This window comes from Phaseolus vulgaris, chromosome 2, assembly GCF_051622355.1.
Source record: "Phaseolus vulgaris cultivar YP4 chromosome 2, ASM5162235v1, whole genome shotgun sequence".
Lineage (NCBI taxonomy): Eukaryota > Viridiplantae > Streptophyta > Magnoliopsida > Fabales > Fabaceae > Phaseolus > Phaseolus vulgaris.
In genome coordinates this window covers 3,009,898-3,032,028 of record NC_143499.1, presented here as the reverse complement: position 1 = coordinate 3,032,028, position 22,131 = coordinate 3,009,898, and the positions used below count along the sequence as shown (strand labels likewise).

At 29.6% G+C, this 22,131-nt stretch overlaps 2 protein-coding genes across 2 annotated transcripts; both read right to left on the bottom strand.

The window, feature by feature from the left end:
- Positions 1–8,583: 8,583 nt before the first annotated feature.
- Positions 8,584–10,238, bottom strand: LOC137810191 (protein BZR1 homolog 1). The gene is made up of 2 exons (XM_068611342.1): positions 9,734–10,238; positions 8,584–9,627 (listed from the first exon to the last, which is right to left on the bottom strand). The coding sequence occupies exons 1-2, from the start codon at positions 9,956–9,958 to the stop codon at positions 8,929–8,931; spliced, it is 924 nt and encodes a 307-aa protein (XP_068467443.1). The 5' UTR covers positions 9,959–10,238; the 3' UTR covers positions 8,584–8,928.
- Positions 10,239–19,389: 9,151 nt separating this feature from the next.
- Positions 19,390–21,123, bottom strand: LOC137810190 (protein BZR1 homolog 1). The gene is made up of 2 exons (XM_068611341.2): positions 20,519–21,123; positions 19,390–20,412 (listed from the first exon to the last, which is right to left on the bottom strand). Exons 1-2 carry the CDS (start codon positions 20,741–20,743, stop codon positions 19,714–19,716), a joined length of 924 nt encoding a protein of 307 aa, XP_068467442.2. The 5' UTR covers positions 20,744–21,123; the 3' UTR covers positions 19,390–19,713.
- Positions 21,124–22,131: the final 1,008 nt, after the last annotated feature.

The window sequence follows — 22,131 nt, the reverse complement described above, 5'->3', positions numbered from 1 at the left end:
TAATATAAGCTATTAATGCATGTTATTAAAAATATATTATAAAATATAAGTGTTTTGTTTTATACGGTGGAAAAGGATATTTTTCTTTAAAGAATATTATAGTTTGGTTGAAAATTATACGGCGCACTAAGTAAAATATCCAATTTAAAAAATATTTATTAATTTTTTTATAATTTTATCATCGTTTTAATATAATTTTAAAAAAAAACATTAATTTTATAAAAAAATTAATTTTATTGTATAAAATTTTACTATGATTATAAAATAAGAAACAAATATTTTTAACCAGTCATAAAAAATATCTTTCTGCTCTATAAAAAAAAATTGAAACATACATAAATTTTTATTCTCAATTTATATAATTCATAATTATATAATATATAGATTTTTGTCTCATGTCTTACATTTCAGAAGTTATAAGTATCTTCGTGTTCGTGTGTAGTGTCAGTGTTCGTAGCATCTATGCTGCATAAGTTGAAAATTATTGAAAAAAATAACGTTTTAAATGAAAATCGGACATAAATAATACAAAATAAGTAACGTTTACTTCTAATTTATTTTTTAATAATTTAAATATGGTAATTTTTTTAATATTTTAATTCTATAATTAAAAAACAATAATTTTAATTAAAATTTTAGCTTTGTGTAATTATTTTAGTTTGGTTGAATTTTAGATTTGACGTATTCATTTAAGACATCTTTAATAAATTATTTAATTCATTAAATATAATTTATAATTTTGAAAAGATTGCGAATTTATTAAAATGTGAGTATTAAAATCTAAAAAGTATAGAAAAATTACACTTTAACTAATTTTTAATTATAAAAATGTCAGTTTATATTTATTTTTAAATATACAGTTGTATAAAAGTTGAAAACCAAATATTTTCAGAGTTTATTACAAATATTTTGAAAAAAGGAAATACATTAAGAATAAAGACGCATATATATATATATATATATATATATATATATATATATATATATATAAGTAAAAATAAAAAGTTGAGTGAACTTGAATGCGGATGAATACAAAAATGTGTTCTAATTTAATTAATGTGCGTATTGCTTCATATGATTGTAGCTTATATTTTTTTTAATACATGATACTATTAATTCCTTAATTAGGAGTAAAATCAACTTTACTTAATTCCTCATTCTACTTATCTTTTCTTAATATTCATTTTCTTAGATTGCTGATACTGTTGGAAATTAATTACATATGTGGATTTTCTTATTGAAGGGAGCTGCTACTGGGAGGTGCATAAAATTTAAAATATATATGAATTATTATTTTAATTTGAAATAAAATAAAAAAAGTAAATTTAAGTTTAAAAATATCTAAGAATTTGAATTGAATCTGATTAGAGTCAAAACTAAGAGATGTTATTAATTGTTATGTAACAGACTCAATCAATCTCTTGATTTCGTGATCAAGGCACTTCAAGTCACGGAATATGTGACTTGGAATTTAGAAATTCATTCTCACGTAACTTACATTATAAAATAATCATTAAATAAAAAATTATTAATTATTATATTATTTAAAGATTAAAAAATTTATTGATATTTAAAATAATTTTTATTATTAATAAAATTTATAAATTTATTTATAAATTGATATTTAATAACTAAAATATTGATAGTTAATTAAATACTAATTTAGAAACTAATTTATAAATTTTATTAATAATAAAAACTATTTTATATACCTATAATTTTTTTAATTATTAAAATAATTATTTTTTATTTTTAAAATTAGTTTTTATTTAATAATTTTTTTTAATATTAACTTAGCTCCGATATCAGTTTACAATATTTAGATTATATTTTTTTATAAGGAGACTTTGAGTGTTTTCCTATTTATACCAGCTTGAACTTTTAATGGTACGAACGACGAATTAGATTCAACAAGACCTAATAGCCCAATTGAGTTTTAATCCTTATTTATAAATGTTTTTGTTATGTATTAATGGCTAATGCATAATTTACATTTTTTTTTTGTTATGTATCACAGCACTTTTTGTTTTATAATTGAAATTTATTAAAAACTATAAAATCAAGTAAGATTCATGAAGAATGAAGGGACCAATATATTTTGTGATTTAAAAAATATTACGTGATTGAAAACTGTGGTTGAAACAAAACGCTAGCCTTTCCTCAAAAACTAAGGAACCCAGTAGACTATTCTGTTCCAAATGTTTTAACAAATTTAAAGAGAGTGAAAAGTGTGAAGTTGAAACAAAATGTTAGCATTTTCCTCAAAATCTTTGGAACCCAAATTACATTATTGTCTTCCAAATGTTTCTTCAATCTTGTAAGCAAAAGGTTGAACATGTATCAATGTATCCAAGAAAGAATGAGATATGTACTAGTGGTAAAGGGAGGTGATGAGTCCATAAGTCAATCATTCTGTTAAAGAAATCTGTTATTATCTAATTTCACAGTAATTCAGTCTTTCGATCAAATAATCATGTTATTATCAGACCTTTTGGCATATCGGTCACTCGACCACAATCACAATAATCGGATAAAATCTGATTATTCTTGAAGAGCGCAATTAAGAGAATATTGGACATGTATGAACCTAGAATAATCCCTTCCATATGAAAAGACCCATGATAAAACTATAAAAAAAAAATGAATGTTCCTAAAGTAAAAGGGAAATAAATATTTAAACTCTGAACTTGTAACTTGAACCTATTTACATTTGACTTAAGCATCAAGTGTCTTTGCAGATACTCAACCTCTACTAAGAGATCGAAAAAATCAAGAAGACGAGAAATCAAGTGATCTGAAGATGTATTGGAAGAGCTCGGACAGAATATACATCATTCTTTATTTTATTTTTCAGGTACAAATTAATTTATCAAAATTTAATAATCAAGTGTTACTATCATTTTATACTTAAAGTATACTATGAGAATTTTATTTAATCTATTATTTGATATAGGTAATCTTAATTACATAAGATTTGAGTTATTTTAACATATTTCTTGTAACAATAATCAAATTTCCTTCAAACCTTTATTTATATAGAGAGAACTGAATTAGAGTGAAAAGATAGATTCTTTATATTATATAAAAGAGAAACAAAAGATAAATTAATGAGAAAATTGTATTAAAATATATTTTATTTAAAAGAAAATAAAATAGGAATAAACTAGATTTAATATGTGAAACACCTCATTGAAAAATTTATTAAATTTACATATCCCACAAATGTTAATGTTTAAAACCATTATATAAAGAACACCTTATCAATTACTAATGTGTAATTATGATTGGAAGAGAATAGGTAGGTGCTTCACCCGTATGGTAAGCGAGTAGAATGAGAATTTAGACAAAAAAAAACACTTAATTAGATCACTTTCCTCTCATTTCTAATGTCTTAAGTATTTAAATAAACATTGATTGATTGGAATTGATACAAAATCCTGTGATAACAGTAACCCATCTCTATAACAATAAATTTCACTCTAATCATACGCTCTACCGTCCTACGTCCTACACCGTTCTAGTTTTCTACATCCTACGCAGTTCTAGATTTGGTAGGTTATGTATTAATTGGTTGACGTGTTAGGTGATTAAAAAATCTAAGTTTATAAAGACTTATAATTATAAATACATAATCACTCTCAACTTAGATTATCCACTCCATACATAGATTTATGTTCTTATTAACTTAAACGTAAAAATTTATGTTCTTACTAACTTGAATGTCAGAATATCTTTTGCTGTCAAAATATTTTTTCAGATGGAACTTCCCTTTATTTTTAGGAAGCTGATTCACTAAAACTTAAAGAAAAACTACTCAAAAATTACCTAGATTCCTACCAACTTCATCTTCACCAGAACACCTGAATTTAAATAAATATAAATATTTAAAAATATTATTTGATTAGTTATGTGGATAATATATATATATATATATATATATATATATATATATATACCAACTTTTTTTTCTTGGACATAGTACCCTGAACTGCAGAAAATATTATTTTAACAATATATGACAGGGTGTATGATTTCACCAAACTAACTGATTACATTTACTCTTAAGAACTATTTTTTTTAATGGAGAAAGATATTCTCAACAAGGAACAGAAAACGTGGGATAACATGATATGTTATATATAACATATATTTATATATTCTAACATTATTATTAATTAATCAATTTTTCCCTTCTCTCTCTTTTCTTTCACTATTTCCAACTGCTTCTCCTGATTACCATATATTAAGCATTTCCAACCAATAATAATAATAATTATAGTTGATAGACGAATGCGATTTTATTAAGTTTTGTTATAACAATTGCATACGCTAATTCAAATAACTACACGGTTATACAAAGTAATGTTTCTTTGGTTGAACAGTACGCAGCAGATCCCTTTTTTTATTTTTAACTCTTGTTGGAGTAATCGATTGGCTATTATGAATGCATTATTGTTTAATATAAAGGAATCAAAATTCATCAATCTAAATTTTACAATGTAAAAATAATATTTATTTTATTTAAGAAATTTCATCCTTTTTAATTATTAGTGCTGAAAAGCATATTATAGCTAAGATTCATTAAAAACAAATTGGATTTTTTTTATAATAAATAAAGATTTGATATAAAAATAAATAAACCGACATTTTTAATTATATATAATGTATATATATTCCTGATTATATAATATTTTTTACTCCTTAACTTTCACAATAAGTATATAAATTTTTCTTACTCCTTAACCGTCACAAGAAACTTATGTCAAATTCTACACTTCAACAACAAGGTGTGATACATGTAATGTAATGCAAATGCAATATATATTCAGAAAAGACCGTTCTCAAGTTAAAGTGAAAGCTAATAAAATAATTTTTAAAAAGATAATTCAAAAAAAAAAATGATAATGATGTGTTATCATATAATTTTATTACTGTTTGTTAAATGCAAATGAGAGTTCATATGATTAGATTTTTTTTATTCAATAATTTCTTGTTGTTGTTTTTGAAAGTTACATATTAGAGAATTTTTTTTAGGGTTTACTTAACCTACTCTTAAGAGTTTCTTTATTTTTTTATTTTGTTTTTAATTTTTTTCACATGGACTTGGTCTAGGTTTTTTATATATTTTTTTAATTTTATGTTATTTTTGTGATTACACATGTCTGACATGAATATAATATAAAAAAAATAGATAACCAATAAAAAAAATATGTGCATATATATGTTAATATGTGATTAATGTTTTTAGGTTCTTGTATTTAATATGAGAAACACCCACCTTTTACACCTTTTTCCCGGTTTAGTTATACAAATATTTGGATCTGCCTTTGTTCAGTGTTTATTTAAAGAGTATTTGATGGTTGCCCCTTGTACATGTTTAAGTTGTAGTTTCATGTTTTGATGTAATTGAAAAAGAGCAATGTGATTTTATGTTTATATGGGAGGAGGTTCTTGTAGAAAGACAACTTAAGTTGAATATTGTAACTCATAGTACCTAAGAAGTTTGTCCGTCTGTGTGTTTTCCAATTTGAAACAAAACCCTACCTTTTATTTTTAACAGTAATAAAACACTTCGATGTTGCTAATTTTCAATGATACAACATGTGAAGAATAAAGAAGAACTAAGAAAATTGGATTCAGGATTTCCAATTGAAATTAGATTCATGTGCAATACGTAGTTCTTTTTGGATCATGTTTGGCTTTATGTAGTTGAAGAGCCCACAGTAGCCCAAATTAGTTGAACATAACACATGTTTAGCAAAAGTTGGCCCACATTCTTCTACAGACAATTTTTTTGTATAAAATGTATTTAAACCTAAATATTTGCTTTCATTCACTGTCCATATTGTGTGGTTGTTATGGTCATGCATAAATTCATCATCAATTGTTCTTTTAAATATGACATTAGAATTTCCTTGTTTTTATGAATTAGTATTCATTACAAAAATCTATCACCATGAAGTGCATAGGTTGTTTTGTATAGTACGAGGGTTGTGTGTGATTTGTAAAATAATCCATGTTATTGTATGCTGCTCACGTGTATTACCAATATAAGAATATATGTATGTAAATTGATAATTCCAATTTGATAACTAAAACATGTGTTCCTTCATTTATGAAATTTTATTGATATTCTTATATAATATGATAGTACCACCTAAGATCAACATATTTTTGTTGCGACTGTGTAGAAACATAATTCCTAAACGCAGAGACAAGGATGGAGTGCCCTGCTATCTATGTATTTTGTGAGGCAAACATTGAAAATGTTTGTCATGTTTTTTTGTTTTATATATTCTGGCATACTACATGCATTCCAAACAACAATACACAGATTTCATACTTGAGATGGAATGCAAGATGATGGTTCTGAACTTGAAGCTATTAACTCTCCCACAATCCAAACTAGAGAAAGAGACATGCACTTCTCAGTTTGTTAGCTAAAACACCATCAGGTTATACAAAACTCATCATACATCATTATACTTCTATTCCATCTATATTCATTATTTGATCATTAATAATATGAGGTGATATGTCAAAAAGCAACACCAAACTGATAGCAGGTTCAAACAGGACACATTCCCCGTGGATAAGGTATTATAAATTCATAATCGTGACATAATATTTTCAAAAATAGAATATGATTAAAAAGAAGTTAAGTATAAAACTACAATTTCATAAATAAGAAAAAAATTAAAAAGTTTACAATGTAAAAGTTTTTATAATATGAAACACAGTAATAATTAAAAGTTAAATTGCATACAGTTAAGGAGTGATAAAATGACAAGTTCACTTGTTATATAATAATAAGTTACAAAAGTACAAATTAATTTAATATTTAATTGATTCATATTATTATATTTTGAGTATATAAAAAGTATATAAAGTACACAAGCATATAAACTTATTATAAAAAAATAAATCAAATTCTTTCATAAATAAATTAGTTTTTTTTTTCTAATTAGTTGGAATCATTCTAGATAGCCTATGATCTTCTCCAAGGATAAACTCATAATAAACAAATCAAATAGATTGGGTTGAAGAAAAATATCATTAATATTTCATGATATGTTCTTCTCCACTCTAGCCATTGTCCATTAATGTGTCAAGAACATGAATATGTGGTATAGTGTGAGAAGAACATGAATATTTGATAGTATAATATGTTATAGTGTGAGAAGAACATGAATATGTGATAGTATAATGTAATAGTGTGAGGATTCAAGGGATTCTCAAATGCTTATTGTACTCACCCTTAATTATTACAAAACCATCTGAAAAGTAAACTCTCATCTTTATACACCATTTCTTTCTGCTGCCGCAGTTAAGAATAAAATGGTTGATAAAAACATTGTCATTCAAGCTAGCTATGTCACCAAGATTCAAAATTCAAGTCCCAAATTTAATGAGTTCTAAATACCAAACTTTAGAGGAGAAAGTTCACATACTCATCATCTTTTGTACATAAATAAATAAATAAAGAATTATAGAATTTAATATTTCTATTTAGAAAAAACAACAACATAGTTAATGCACAATTATATACCAAATAGTTACTTACATAGCAAGTCATTCGTTGTTCACCTCCAACTAACATTTTTTACAGCAACAAGACCTACCTTGATCACCTCCAACTGACAATTTTACAGCAACAACGACCATGTACTTTCACCTACCTTGATTCATAAATTTTGATTAAAAAAAAATGGTATAAAATCATGATTTATTTTTAAAATTTCATGTTATATTAATAATATTTCCGAGTTGAAGAATTATAATAGAAGAAATTAGTCACATTGACAAATATAACTTCATTATCTCTGAATCATGAGATACGACAAATGCTGCAGAATATCAAATTCAAATTTAAAAAATATGACTAATAAATCATGTGATGATAAATATCTCCCAAAAACAATGCAAAAAGATTTGCACATTACACAAAGTACGAGATGCTGTGATATAGAGATATAATTTGTAGATCTATGGTCCCTAACTTTTGCAACAACAATTTTTCATATGACCACAGGTCTCCCTCCCTGCAGTGCAGAGAACAGTAGGAAATAAACATGAAAAAAGATATCAATCCCAAATGATCCTCCTTCTTCGGAAGAATAAAGAGAGGATAAATAGATCCGAGAATCTTCAAACCTGTTTTTTAGTTTCTCGACTGGCAAAGTCACCTTCTGCTAATACTGACATAAATAATCATTTGCATATCAGACTTGTTTCAAAGTATCTCAGCAGTAAGTGTTCATTAAACTTACAAGTTAGACTAGTGAGTTTCCCCACAAGAACGAAACATACAAAAGCTTATTAAGACTAAGTATTCTGTTAATAGGTGCCGCATACTTCGCAAAAAAATTACTAACATTGAAACAAAAAGGAACCAATCTATACATGAAGAACAACAAGATCAAGGACAGCTCAATCAATTAAATAGGACGCTATAGATAAATGGAAACAGACTCCCAAATAATGGACAAATCATTATATAATCATAAATAGTTCAATCTGAGCACATCAAGTTTATATATTATGCATAGTAAGCTTTCTAATCTAAGCACAGTTCGAAGAATCTAAATAGAACCGTGACCAATAATCATTACCAAATGAATAAGAGGACAAAATTAAGAATATCACCTAGTTTTCCCGAGTCTTAGTAAGTGAAGAATAAAGTCTGAAGAAAACACTTGAAGATTGCTTCAAATGCAACCTTTGAACAATTAACAAGGCATTACAATGAAGTCAACTTCCTGGATGTCATAGAACACCTAACCACTGGTGTATAAGAGGCACTGTACACATAATGAAAGAGAAAATATAGAAATATAGGCATAACAACCAATCAATTGCCGAGGAGATAGCAGATGGGAGGGATTGCAATTGCATCTGTGGTCCTATCAGGTGGTTGTAAGGAATAAATCAAGCTTTTCCGAAGCCCAAAGTAAGCTCCAAATCATCCATTCCCACCTCGTGTATTCTCTCACCCTCCCAAGGCTTCACTCTGCCATTCTCGAAGTCAAAATCGGACACTCCTATTCCTATCTCCGCAACCGAACCCCACTGTACGGCGTCCTGGGCAGGGATCTGGTGCATAGCGGGTTTAATGAGGTTGAAGGTGGGGGAGGGAGGACCGGCGGCGGTCTGAACCTGAAAACTAACCCAACGGCCGGAGGCAGAGTCGACGGTAGAAGCGTCGGACTCGTCACACTCAGGGATGGTGGAAGTGGCGAAGTGGTGGCGGCGCGAGGGACTGGAGGGGGCGGAAGTGGCGAAAAGAGGGTGACGGAAGGAGGCGTGGGAGAGGGAATCGAAGTTGGCCTTGCGCTTAGAGGTTCGGGGAGAGGAAAGAGGTGGGGTGACAGGGGCGCTGTTGGATATCCTGAGAGGGGGAAGGTTGGCGGGGATTGAAGTTATGTTGCGGATGAATGGGATGAGAAAGGAAGAGGGGTTTGCGTCAATGCGCGTGGGGCTGGGGAAGGAGGAAGAGGTTGGACTAGCGTGGTAGGAAGGCGCAGGACTCGGGAATGAGGAGGATTGTGGACTTGGCTGAATCGAAGAACACGCGCTTATGTTGGGTGGAGTGCCTCCAATCTCACTTCCCGTGGGTCTCTTGCATCCCTGTGTCAACATAAATGGTTATAACTAATTATCCGTTATCGTGGAGAAAGAGTGAGCGCAGATCTGAGCCTGTGATCTGATGAGACCAGAGATTATTGAGTTTTACCTTTCTATAGGTGGTGCCATCTTCTTCCACGATCCAACCAGCCTCTGCGCACAGAGCCTTCAGGACCTCGTTGTTGTCGCAGTGCTTGGGAAGCTTGAAGTTCCCCTGAGCTCGAAGGCCGGTGTAGATCTTAGCAGCAATCGCTCTCCGTCTTCTCTCTCTCCGCTTGTTATTCTCTCTCTCCTTCCACGTCGGCATCCTCCCCGTCGATCCACCTCCGGTCATCGTTCCGGCCAGCAAAAGTCCGTTTCGCTTCCCTCTGCACGTCACAACAAGTACAGAATCTGTGTTTATGGCTGTGCCTAATTCACCGGAACAGAAGCTAGGCCAGGTTAGTTCAAGTTTCTTGGTGCTACTGCAGATGAAGAAGGGGAAATGGAAAGGTTGCTTCCCTTTTAGTTTCTTCTTTTCCTCTCTTCCCTTCTCTCTCCCACCCCTTTCCCACTCCTGTAGTTTTCACTTCACTGATTCTTTATTTGCACATAGACACACTATTTATATATATATATATATATATATAAATATAAAATATACTAACAATTGAATTTTGTGTTATCTCACTTTTTTTTTATTTGGATTGTTTATTTTTTTAATATTATATCATTTTCTTTCTTAAACTTTTGTTTGATTCCACGATATATTATAGACATGAAAGAAGAGCATAGATAAACCATTTTTGTATTAGTTGATGTGCACTTAAATGAGAGTAAGAAAAAGTGAGGATGTGCTCTCATCCTTGCCTAACTAACATACACATAATGTTGAAAAAAAGTTACATATAGATGTATGGATGTGTATAAATAAAAAATAGTCTCACTTTGAGTGTGTATGCAATTTACTTTTTACTTTACATAATAAATATAATGGAGTAAGGTGAATAAAGATCTGGAATCCCGACAAATATAATGGAGGAAGGTGCATAAAGATTTGGAATAGTAAGTGATAAAAGAGCATCATAATCGATTATCAACTGTAAGCCTAATCGATTATATTTTATTTTTGAATTGATAATTGATTATCCCTTCTTAACAAAGTCATCAATTATTGATTATGGTTTATTCTTACACGGGTAATCAATTTTATGTTTTACATAATCGATGGCTTATTTTTCATATGATAATCGATTATATTCATGTCATAATCGACTAGCGTTATTTTTCAAAGCATAATCGATTATCTATTTGTCATAATCCATTATGTCTTCTTTTAAAAGGGTAATCGGTTACCCATGTGCCTTAATCTTAATCGATTGTGGGTCCATGTAGATATTAAATGGTGTCTTGTGTTTACGTTAGTAGTGACCCTGAGTAAGGATTTTTGTACACTTAATTGAATGAGCATGCTCTATTTTTTAAAGGATAATTGATTATCTTTGTGTCATAATCGATTATATGTGTGTTTTTTAGAGTATAACCGACTATGCTTGGTTGATAATCGATTATGGGTCCATGTTGATATTAAATGGTAACCCATGTTTACGTAATTGGTGACTCCAATAAGAGTTTTTGTACAACTTTGTTGAATAAACACATTGAACTTCATGGTGCAACGAGGTTATGAACCTCAATATTAACACACATTTTGACATTGTTTATGAAATAATGTTTTAATTATAAACAACTCAAATGCACAAATAAATAAATCATATATTTTTTCAAATTATCTTTAAACACAAGGGCAAATTTTAAATTTTATTATTTTATCAATTCAAAAAATTAAAATTTCAATCACATCCATCACATTTATCACATCATTCACAAACTTTCCATTTAGTTTCCTTCACTTCCCACTTTGTTTACCTTAGTTTGAACAACCTCATATCTTCTCTCCAAATAATCTCAATTTCATTCCCTCAAATTCACTCTTTAATCCAAACAAAGCAAAAATCTTTATTATAAGAAAATTAGTTTGTGTCTGATTATATATTTTTATTATCACTCTTCAATTATTTTCTCTTTGTTTTTTTTTTATTTCAGTTTTTCCTGCATACTAACAAATATTGTTGTAAAAGTCATTTTTCTTAGATTAAAAAACAATTACATAAATAACATGCATTGATCATGTTACATCACACTTTATTTCTTGTGTTGAACATATTATGAGTTGAAATTTATCTATGTGGTTTTTTTCTAAATTATGTTGTATTGATCTTGACTAGGATTTGTCAGGATGGTTAATTGCGATAACATCTCAGAAGTAGTGTAAGAAGTATTATAAAGTTTAATATTGTTTATTGTGTTGTATGTTCTCAAGAAGTTGTTATAAAACTTGAAGATTGGCGGATTAATTGAATCAAAATAAGATTATGAGGTTGATTGGTAATAATTCATTTTCTTTTTATCTTTTATAAGTCATGTCTGAATTGCTACATTCTATTTTTTTTTTAAGTTATTCATTGATTTAAAATTAATCATTCACTCATTTGCAAAAATATTTTAAAATATTTGAAAGCTCAATTTAATACCCTCAGAAACTAAATCTACATTTCTAAAAGTTCTTTCTTTTTTCTTAGTATTGTTGGAATTGAGAAGTATGATAAGCATAGAAAAAGAAGTTTTTTTTTTCAATATTAAATTTTGTATACTTTATTTTAAAGAATATGCATTTGAAATATTTAAAAGAAGAGATATAGACAAAGAAGATGTCATCATACAAGCACCGTTAAGGGATACTCATGATTTTAAGGTTGAATTTTCATTGATAAAAATACATAAACTTCATGACAAATAGTCTATCGTTCCCCGTATGTTCATATCTAACAATAAAAGTTTTCTAAACATAAAGACAATTGTTTTTTAACATATTTGAAGCTATATCTTTGACGTTTAAAATGTCTAAGTTTGGAAAACATTTACATGGAAAACTATCAACAAGTTATATGGTTACAAAAACAAAATATTTGAACACTATGATTTAATAGTCATTACAAAATATTTGAACACTATGATTTAATAGTCATTACAAAATATTTGAACACTATGATTTAATAGTCATTAAATGTTAGATATTCAATTTTGTTAGAATTATTTTGGATTAGTTAAAGTAAAAAGTGCAAAAATAAGCATTCAAAAGACTTTTCATTTCAAGCTTCTAGTCAAAGTGATGAGTAAAATTCTATGCAGATAAGTGAGATCAAGCGAAGATCATATCTTAGTCAAGACGAAGATGAAGAACACATCTACGATCTACAAATTCTTCCTATCTTCTAGTGATCATATTTTGCTAAGTCTTCTCTATGGGTGAAAGAAACCATTCTAATTAATCACATTATGAAGTAATCCTATGGAGCTTAAATTATTCTCTCTCGGGAGTCTAAGTTAAAGAGAGGGGTGAATTGTACTTAGGATGATTTTCACAAAAAACTTTTTAAGCAATCCTGATAGAAAAATAGTTGATTGCTTTATGGAATAACATATTTAAATTTTTCTAACAGAGGGAATTTCAGAAAAACAATTGATTGTAGTGAAGAACAACTAATTATATTTTTAACTTCATATTTACTATTCTAAACAGCTCATTCACTTACACCGTAACAATTTTAAATTCATATTTGAAATAGAAGATTTTAATATGTTCTAATACTTGATGACCTATTAAAAGCTTGATTTTAATATGACAAGAAAGATTCAAAACACTTTGTAGTTACTTAATTCTTTAAGCACAATTAATAGTTTTTAGGAATTGTATTATTAGAAAACTAAAAAGACAAATACTTCAACAAAAAATAATTGATTGATCTTTGAAACAACAAATTACCTTTTATACCAATTTTATAGATTTTCTAGAATTTCAAAGTAATGAATTTGTTAGAATTCAAAGCAATGAATTTGAAAGCAAAAAAGCACACAAAGATTTATACCGATTCACTCAAAATTGAGCTACATCCAGTCACATCTAACACTAAGATGATTTTCACTATATCAAAAGAATCTAAGAATTTTATACAAAAGATTGCTCAAGAACAACTCTTGAACCCTACAAGAACTACAAACACGCACTGAAAAATACTATTCCAACCAAACTTATGCTTCAAGAAACCTTATCTTAGAAGCAAACTAACACAACTTTACAACATCAAAGAAGTATGAAACGAATACACCTTATTTCAAACTTGGGAGACACAACCAAGACCTCCAAACTCCAACACCTTTATGAAACTCTTGACCACAAGCTAATGGTGAAAATGACAACACAAACAACTTCCCAAAAGTTTCAAAAGAACCTTCCAAAAATCAAATTTCCTCAAAGAACTTCTCAAGCTTTTGAAAACAGTAATAATATGTGCATTCAGGTGATGATTAACTTAGAAAACTAGCCTTCCTTTTATATAATTCAAAACTGAAATGATTTTGTAAAACAATTTTAAATCTGTTAAGAGAACAACATAGTGAAAGTTTAAATAACAGATTGAAAACTCTAAAATACACTAAGTAGAATCAAAACATATTTTTGAGAAATTGAAAACTGAATGTGGAAACAAAACTAACTTTGGAAACAAAATAGAATTTTAGAAATAAAACAAACTTCAAACAACTTTATATATAAAAAAAACTTTCAATCAATTATTTCTTCAAAATAACCAATTGAAAAAGTTGTAGAATGTGTAAACCATAAATTTTAACTGGTTGAAAAAGCTCTTAAGAGATTGAAAAAATTTGTGAGAGTTTAAAAAACAATTTAAATCCTTTTTAAAAGACTTTGTGCTTTGACTCGTCAACATAGGCTTGAGATAAGAGATAAATCAAGACAACAAACACTAGTCTAATCTACCTTAACTATCTAGACACTTTATGAGGCACCAAGTCTTCTCTTTAAGGCTCATGGTAGCATCCACTTCTCTTCAAGGCTTAAGGCAACATCAACATCTCTTCAAGGCCTATTGTTTCATCAAACATATATAGTTTGGTAGCTTTGAGATATCCATAACTTGTTTCTTTCTGTGAGATATTAATCTCGAGTGATTTGGGACCCGTTATATCCAGGAGTGCTTTGTGTACTCGTTGTAACTAGGAGTCATTTTTGTACTTATGCAATCGTTAATTTGACTAGTGGAACCACTTAGGAAGTTTATTTAACGAAGAACTCAACGTAGCCTATGAGTTTGGTGAAGAAGCATAAAATCAATTATGTTGTTTTGATTGCTTGTCTGCTAGATGGTCTAGTCTAGTTCTTATTTAAGAGAATCCATACTCTAATGAACCTCCCTTCTAAAGCTACCTACACTAATAATTTGCTTCTTTGTTTTTTTTAGATGATTTCGCATTTCTAAATGAGCTCTTTTTAGCAAGAATCTTGATTTTCAATGTTGATTTCAAATCAAATATTCCAAGTTTTCTCTAAAATTTATAATACAAAATACAACCTAGGTTGATTCTCAAAGGACATGTATCGATCATTCTCAATATTTAACATTCTTCTCATACAAATAAATTTTGGGGGTATAGAGATTGAAAAACATAAAAAAAAAATGCTACATATTGTAAAAACAATAATAGAAGAAAATAAAGAAAGTCAATTTACAGATTCAAGAACTAAACAATTCCTCTTATCAAAGTACTCTAAAGATTTAGATCCAAGCTTGAATAATTAACTAATCCAATTACTCAATTAAACAAGTAATGATAATTGAATCAAAATATCATTCAATACAATTTGTACATAGTTATCAAATAAATATTCAACTGATTCTTAATTTAACTTCTAAAATAAGAAAAGCAAATTATTACAGTGAACTGAAAATCTAAAATTACAAAAAAGAAGAAGAAACTCGAGGGGTTAAACGAACAATGCAAAAATGTAATTCAAAATGTTTGATCTTGATTTCATGAATTGATCCTGAAGAAATAGTTTTTTATGAATGAAGAATAGAAAACACAAATGGCAGAAGAAGAGGAAGAGATAATTCTAAATTCAAGAGAAAATTAGAGAAAAAGAGATGAAGAAACAAATTCTAAAACTTAAAACTAAAGAAATGTCAATTTAGAACACATTTAGATTATACATGTGGTCTATAATATAAAATAAACATGAGCCAAAATGTGGACTCTAATTAGGTCTATAAATCCAATTACAAAAATCTAAGTTAAAATAAAGAAAATTAAATTTGCACGGATTCTTTTAAAAAAATTTAGTAAATTTGTCTCAACTTCAAAAAGTTATAGAAACTAGTAAATAATTCCAAATCCAAAAAATTACATATCTATTTTGAAGCATTGAAAATGTAAAATCTAATTAAACTAGAATTAGAAAAAAAAATATGTATATATAGGGAATATTATGACCAAAATCATAAGGAAAGATCAAATTAGCTCCAAATACAAGGAAATAAAGTAAATATGTAAATTGGAAATTAATCCAATTTATTATTACTATAACGAATCCATCCATTAGTGTGATGGCAGTTGATATTCACTACATTAACAAAATATTAAAAAAGACCATGGTAACCAAAACATTGGAAATGATAATAGCCTTTTGAGCAATATTGTTACTTTCATTAGAGCAAAACTAATTTTAACTATTTTCACCAATGGATTTACCATTCATTATCATTTATTGAGTAATCATCATAGAGAAAAAATGCAAATCCTATAATGCAAATGCAAATAAAGGTGAAAGAGAACTAACCATAATTATATGTATTAATATAAACATTTTGAATGAAACAATGTGTAAAAACTTGTAAGGTTGTTCCACATTTTCATATACACTTTAAAATAATGACATCTCAAGACAACTTTTGAGAAACAAAATGTTGTTAATTCAAAATGTTATCATTTTTTGAATCTCTGAAAACTACTAGTTAACAGAACATTTCAAGACAATATTTTAAAAAACAAAATGTTAATTCAACAATCACATCAGCCTTGAGTCCATGAAAACTAGAAAACAACTATTGAAAAATGAATCCACATAAACCACTAATTAAGAATATTGTTTTATAAATGATCACTTAACAATTGATAGCACATCATGTTATCCCTTAAACAAAAATGTTACCATCAAATACATCAATATAAAAATAATTAAGATCACATTAAATTGCTTTAAACTTGAATATTAACAACATTAAGGTGTATCTCACCAAATATTGCGCTAAATTGTTTCAAACTCAATTATAATTTGAAATTATATTTTAATAATCATTTTTAAAAGTTTTTAAAAGCTCTTTAATCTTAATAAAAAAATTTAAATTAAAATAAATATAAGGAGCTCGTGTACTTTATTATATTCAACATACTAAAAATATAATTAAGTATATTATAAAAAGGTTATAATATGAACTAATAACCACTTAAATATACAGTTTAATATGTTCAACCATCTTTTAACATACTGTTATTATGATATTTAGTTACAACAGTATATAAAATTTAATATAATTATATTATTAAAAAAAGATGAGACTATCTATAATTATATAAAATCATTTTTTATAATAGGATAATTTACTTTGGTTTTATTTTTCAATATTCATAATTATTCGATAAATAATCTTCTTCTTCATGATCAAAATTGAACTCATTATTTTCTATATATATATATATAAATCAAGGTATAACTACAGTCTAGAGTGACTAAATTACTATGCTAAAACTCCTACAAAAGATGACAACAAAACAGCCATAAAATGAATAGAAGGGCTAGTTTGTAAAAAGGACAACCTACCCAGTTAAGTTAGCATTTTACCTATGAAGAAAGTCAAATTGAATTTAATCTCCTGCAACGCAAATTTAACTGAATTCCTTAAGAATAATGATGTTTTCACAACACTGTTGTTACTTAACATTCCTATGACAACTATAAATAGTAATAATATACGAAATTAAGTTATTTAATTAAAATATGAATTAAATATAAAAATAATAAAATGTGTTGTAAAATGGGAGTATAAATTTTTAAGAGCGTGATCTACATCTGAGTATCCATGAGCCACATCATCCCTAATCACCCTCTGAAGATTCTGAAGCATAACCTCTCAGTATTTTTTTAAAATAAAATACTGTGACAGTTGAATCGTTTTCCTTTCTTTTACTTATTTTTTCTTCGTTTTTTATGTTCTCTTAATTTTTTTCTCCTCACCAGAAAAGCATCCAATTTGTTTTTATTTTCCCTCTTGTTCATTTGTTTTATCAAATGCATGTGTGAAATTAAAGATCACTACTTTTTAACAGGTCAAATTCAAATTTGTCATTTACCATCAACTTCGAAGTTGAAGCATGACAACAGAGAACAAGAATGCCCTGAAGGATTTGGATTATTGTAATCATTCTTGCAATAAGAAGAATGTAAAATAACCTACTATTAACAAATTCATCCACACAACCAAATCCATTCTACAGGATTTGGTTCAATCATTGCTAGTATTCTTTTCAAATAGTTTGAAGTTGAATTGCAAGAAAAAAAACTCCACCGATGTTGTTGAATCACTTCATCAAGAAGATGAAGGCAGAAAGGTTGAAACATGATATTGTCAAAAATAAATATAAATAATAAAAAGTTATGGTGATAACATATTTATCCATCATAAAACCCTCGGGAGGGTGGTAATCCTGAACCCTAGTTTACACCCATTGATGAATCACAAACATAATTTGCAATCAGCATAACATGTTTCAATGCCCATTTTACTTTTACAAAGGACTTTCACCATCATTGTTCTTCAGTGTTTCATAATAAGAAGGTTGACAAGGAAGCTGACCTTCAAACATCTTATGTAATAATCACTTAGATTAGCTCCTCTGTTTGAAGAAGTTGGGTTAATTTTGTTTCTTATTAAAAATGACAGATCAAGGTCAGAAAATAGAAAATATAGATTGCGCTGAACTTATAATTGGTTATTAAAGTACACACTATATTCGTGATACTTGTGTTTTTCCTTCTTTGTCCAAAAGTTTATATTGAAAGAAATTAGTCTTATTGACAAATGAACATAATTTGTCCTAAAAATAACTTAACACAAATGCAACCGGATATAAAATTCAAAATTCTGAATCATGCCATGACAACCCCTTCAATCAAAAGAAAAATGGTCGCACCTTATACAGAGTAGGAGATGATATGGCTCCCCTCCCCAATTTATGGTACAACTTTTTTTGTTTGGATACAAAATTCCCTGTCGGAGGCGAGTACAGGAAACTATGAATGAAAAAGAAAATAGATCATTTTTCTTATCTTCCATCAAAAAAGGAGAGGATATTTGTCTATCTCAAAACCAACTTTTCATTTAGCCATCTAGCAAAGTCACTTCTCTGTAAATATTGACATAGATCATCACTTGCATATCAGATTTGCTTCCATGAGAAGGAAACATCATGTTAAATATAGTTCACTTCTGTTAACAAGTGTTGCATACTTAACATTAAATGAATAACAACATTGTTTCAACAAAACTCACCAGTTTAAACACAGGATACAGAAAAGATAGAGGATCAAAGAAACCTCAATTAGGCAAATAAACTAAAAGATGCAGTAAACTAAACATGCTTATAGTATAAATAAAAGAATTTTCCAAAAAAACTATCCAGATTACCATATAAATAAATAATCAAGATTAAAGCATTTCAGTATATCACCTCTTATCACTTGATATCTCCCATACATCCGAATCTTAGCACATCAAGTTTGAAGAGTGAGCAATGTACAAGAAAGGAGCATTAACAAAATGAATAAGAGAATAAAATTAGGAATATCACCTAGTTTTCCCAAGTCTTAGTAAGTGAAGATTAAAGTCTGAAGAAAACACTTGGAGAAGATTGCTTCAAATACAACCTTTGAACAATTAACAAGACATTACAATGAAGTCAAATTCCTTGATGTCACAGAACACCTAACCACTGGTATATAAGAGGCACTGTACACATAATGAAAAAGAAAATATAGAAATATAAGCATAACAACCAATCAATTGGCGAGGAGATAGCAGATGGAAGGGATTGCAATTGCATCTGTGGTCCTAACAGGTGGTTGTAAGGAATAAATCAAGCTTTTCCTAAGCCCAGAGTAAGCTCCAAATCATCCATTCCCACCTCGTGTATTCTCTCACCCTCCCAAGGCTTCACTCTGCCATTCTCGAAGTCAAAATCGGACACTCCTATTCCTATCTCCGCAACCGAACCCCACTGTACGGCGTCCTGGGCAGGGATCTGGTGCATAGCGGGTTTAATGAGGTTGAAGGTGGGGGAAGGAGGACCTGCGGCGGTCTGAACCTGAAAACTAACCCAACGGCCGGAGGCAGAGTCGACGGTGGAAGCATCGGACTCGTCGCACTCAGGGATGGTGGAAGTGGCGAAGTGGTGGCGGCGCGAGGGACTGGAGGGAGCGGAAGTGGCGAAAAGAGGGTGGCGGAAGGAGGCGTGGGAGAGGGAATCGAAGTTGGCCTTGCGCTTAGAGGTTCGGGGAGAGGAAAGAGGTGGGGTGACAGGGGCGCTGTTGGATATCCTGAGAGGGGGAAGGTTGGCGGGGATTGAAGTTATGTTGCGGATGAATGGGATGAGAAAGGAAGAGGGGTTTGCGTCAATGCGCGTGGGGCTGGGGAAGGAGGAAGAGGTTGGACTAGCGTGGTAGGAAGGCGCAGGACTCGGGAATGAGGAGGATTGTGGACTTGGCTGAATCGAAGAACACGCGCTTATGTTGGGTGGAGTGCCTCCAATCTCACTTCCCGTGGGTCTCTTGCATCCCTGTGTCAACATAAATGGTTATAACTAATTATCCGTTATCGTTGAGAAAGAGTGAGCGCAGATCTGAGCCTGTGATCTGATGAGACCAAAGACTATTGAGTTTTACCTTTCTATAGGTGGTGCCATCTTCTTCCACGATCCAACCAGCCTCTGCGCACAGAGCCTTCAGGACCTCGTTGTTGTCGCAGTGCTTGGGAAGCTTGTAGTTCCCCTGAGCTCGAAGGCCGGTGTAGATCTTAGCAGCAATCGCTCTCCGTCTTCTCTCTCTCCGCTTGTTGTTCTCCCTCTCCTTCCACGTCGGCATCCTCCCCGTCGATCCACCTCCGGTCATCGTTCCGGCCAGCAAAAGCCCGCTCCGCTTCCCTCTGCCGGTCACAGCAAGTACAGAATCTGTGTCTATGACTGTGCCTATGTCACCGGAACAGAAGCTAGGCCAGGTTCTTTCAAGTTTCTTGGTGCTACTGCAGATGAAGAAGGAGAAATGGAAAGGTTGCTTCCCTTTTAGATTCTTCTCTTCCTCTTTTTCCTTCTCTCTCCCTCCCTTTTCACACTGCCGTAGTTTTCACTTCACTAATTCTTTATTTTCTTTTTCTTTTTGCTTTTCCTTTTCCTTTTCATTACCACATATATATTCTTCTAATTAGAATGCAGAGGAGAACGGAAGAGACACCGACCCCACCCAAGTGGATCAAAGGTAAACAGTATTGCCATACTGGTAGTGATAAAATTGCTCTTAAAATATTCTCAATATATATTAAAAAAAACAAACTCTGCATTTTTATTTTATCTAACTATTACACCGTTAAGTATAGTCATGTATAAACTGTTGAGTTCCCTAGATAATACTTTACTAAGAACCAATACATTTTTTTATATAGTTTAATGTATTAATTAACTGTAAAAAAAAACTAAATCCTGATTTTAGTATTTAATTAAAAGAACCTCTAGATAATAAACACATTAAATTTATTCGAATTTTTTATATTTTTGTTTAATGATTAAGAAGATGGTTAAAATAGTTGATTGGGATAATTTTGAATTGTTTATAATAAGCATTTTCAGGTTTTTTTTTACTACCATGAGACTTTTTTTTTCTTTTTATTAAAACTGTTTTTAAAAATATTATAGATTTGAGCGTTCTCAAGTTGACGATCTTTATGATTTTTATGAAGTTGTATCAACATGACACAATTTTGGTCATGTTTATATTTGCTTATAATCATATGAGGTTAATTTAAGGTAATTAGCTAAATCAGTTCAAATGGTGGATCAGATATGCAAATTAAAATGTTCAATTTGTTGGTGAAACTTTCAAAACGGGTTTTTTCTCCAATTTTATGATTCTGATTTAGGGTTTAAAAAAATGTTTATATTTGTTGATAATCATGAGGTTAACTTTGTGTAGTTAGCTAAATCAGCTCAAATGATGGATCAGATATGCAAACCAAAATGTTCAACTTATTGGTGAAACCCTAAAAAGTGATTTTTTGCCAATTTTATAATTTTGATTAATTACATGAAAATAAATTTTGTGTTTTTCTAGACAATAATCTACTATGGAAAATAAAATTATCATGACAAGAGAAAGACCTAATTATGGTTGGTAGAGCTCCTACTATGTAGGAAATTGTTCCTCTTAAGTGAAAAACTTTTTATTTAGATCTTGATCTTGAAAAAAAAAACATATCAAACATAAATATTCTTGGAAAATGGAGTGCT

Coding starts and splice junctions, on each gene's coding strand:
- LOC137810190 (XM_068611341.2), bottom strand. CDS start 20,743: ATGACCGGAGGTGGATCGACGGGGAGGATGCCGACGTGGAAGGAGAGG. Junction 20,413..20,518: donor ATGGCACCACCTATAGAAAG/GTAAAACTCAAT, acceptor ATGTTGACACAG/GGATGCAAGAGACCCACGGG.
- LOC137810191 (XM_068611342.1), bottom strand. CDS start 9,958: ATGACCGGAGGTGGATCGACGGGGAGGATGCCGACGTGGAAGGAGAGA. Junction 9,628..9,733: donor ATGGCACCACCTATAGAAAG/GTAAAACTCAAT, acceptor ATGTTGACACAG/GGATGCAAGAGACCCACGGG.